At 73.6% G+C, this 436-nt stretch overlaps 1 protein-coding gene across 2 annotated transcripts in view; it reads left to right on the top strand.

Moving 5' to 3' along the window:
* Positions 1–137: 137 nt before the first annotated feature.
* ITPK1 (inositol-tetrakisphosphate 1-kinase) overlaps positions 138–436 on the top strand; it is a 158,121-nt gene continuing 157,822 nt past the window's right edge. For both annotated transcript variants that reach the window (XM_010583869.1, XM_010583868.1), the window contains exon 1: positions 138–358. In XM_010583869.1, coding sequence (XP_010582171.1) covers positions 264–358 — 95 coding nt within the window. In that variant the 5' untranslated portion in view covers positions 138–263. The remainder of the gene's footprint in view (positions 359–436) is intronic.

Here is a 436-nt window from a genome sequence, read left to right as displayed (position 1 = left end):
TGCGGGGCGAGGCCTGCCGGGGGCTGCACGCCGGTCGTCGCCGGCGGCGAAGGCTGCGCCTGGCTCGGTTCAGCGGCGCAGAGCGGGCGGGTGGGGGGCAGCGCCGGCGTCCTCCGCGGGGAACCGACTGATTTTCCTTTCTCTTCTCTTCTTAAAGCCGTTCCTTCGTAGGCGCCGAGGGCGAGCGGTAGCCGGGCTGCCCCCGCCGCCCCGAGCTGATCCTCCTCCTCGCGGGGCGGCCGCCGCCTCTCCGGGCCGGCACCATGCAGACCTTCCTGAAGGGGAAGCGGGTGGGCTACTGGCTGAGCGAGAAGAAGATCAGGAAGCTGAATTTCCAGGCCTTCGCCGAGCTGTGCCGGTAAGGAGGCGGCCCTCGCCGCGCCGCGGGGAGCGCCGGGGCGGCCGCCGAGGCAGTTGGGGCGGGCGGCGGCCGAGG

Source organism: Haliaeetus leucocephalus, unplaced genomic scaffold, assembly GCF_000737465.1.
Source record: "Haliaeetus leucocephalus isolate CR32 unplaced genomic scaffold, Haliaeetus_leucocephalus-4.0 Scaffold932, whole genome shotgun sequence".
Lineage (NCBI taxonomy): Eukaryota > Metazoa > Chordata > Aves > Accipitriformes > Accipitridae > Haliaeetus > Haliaeetus leucocephalus.
This window is presented reverse-complemented; position numbering and strand designations above follow the sequence as displayed.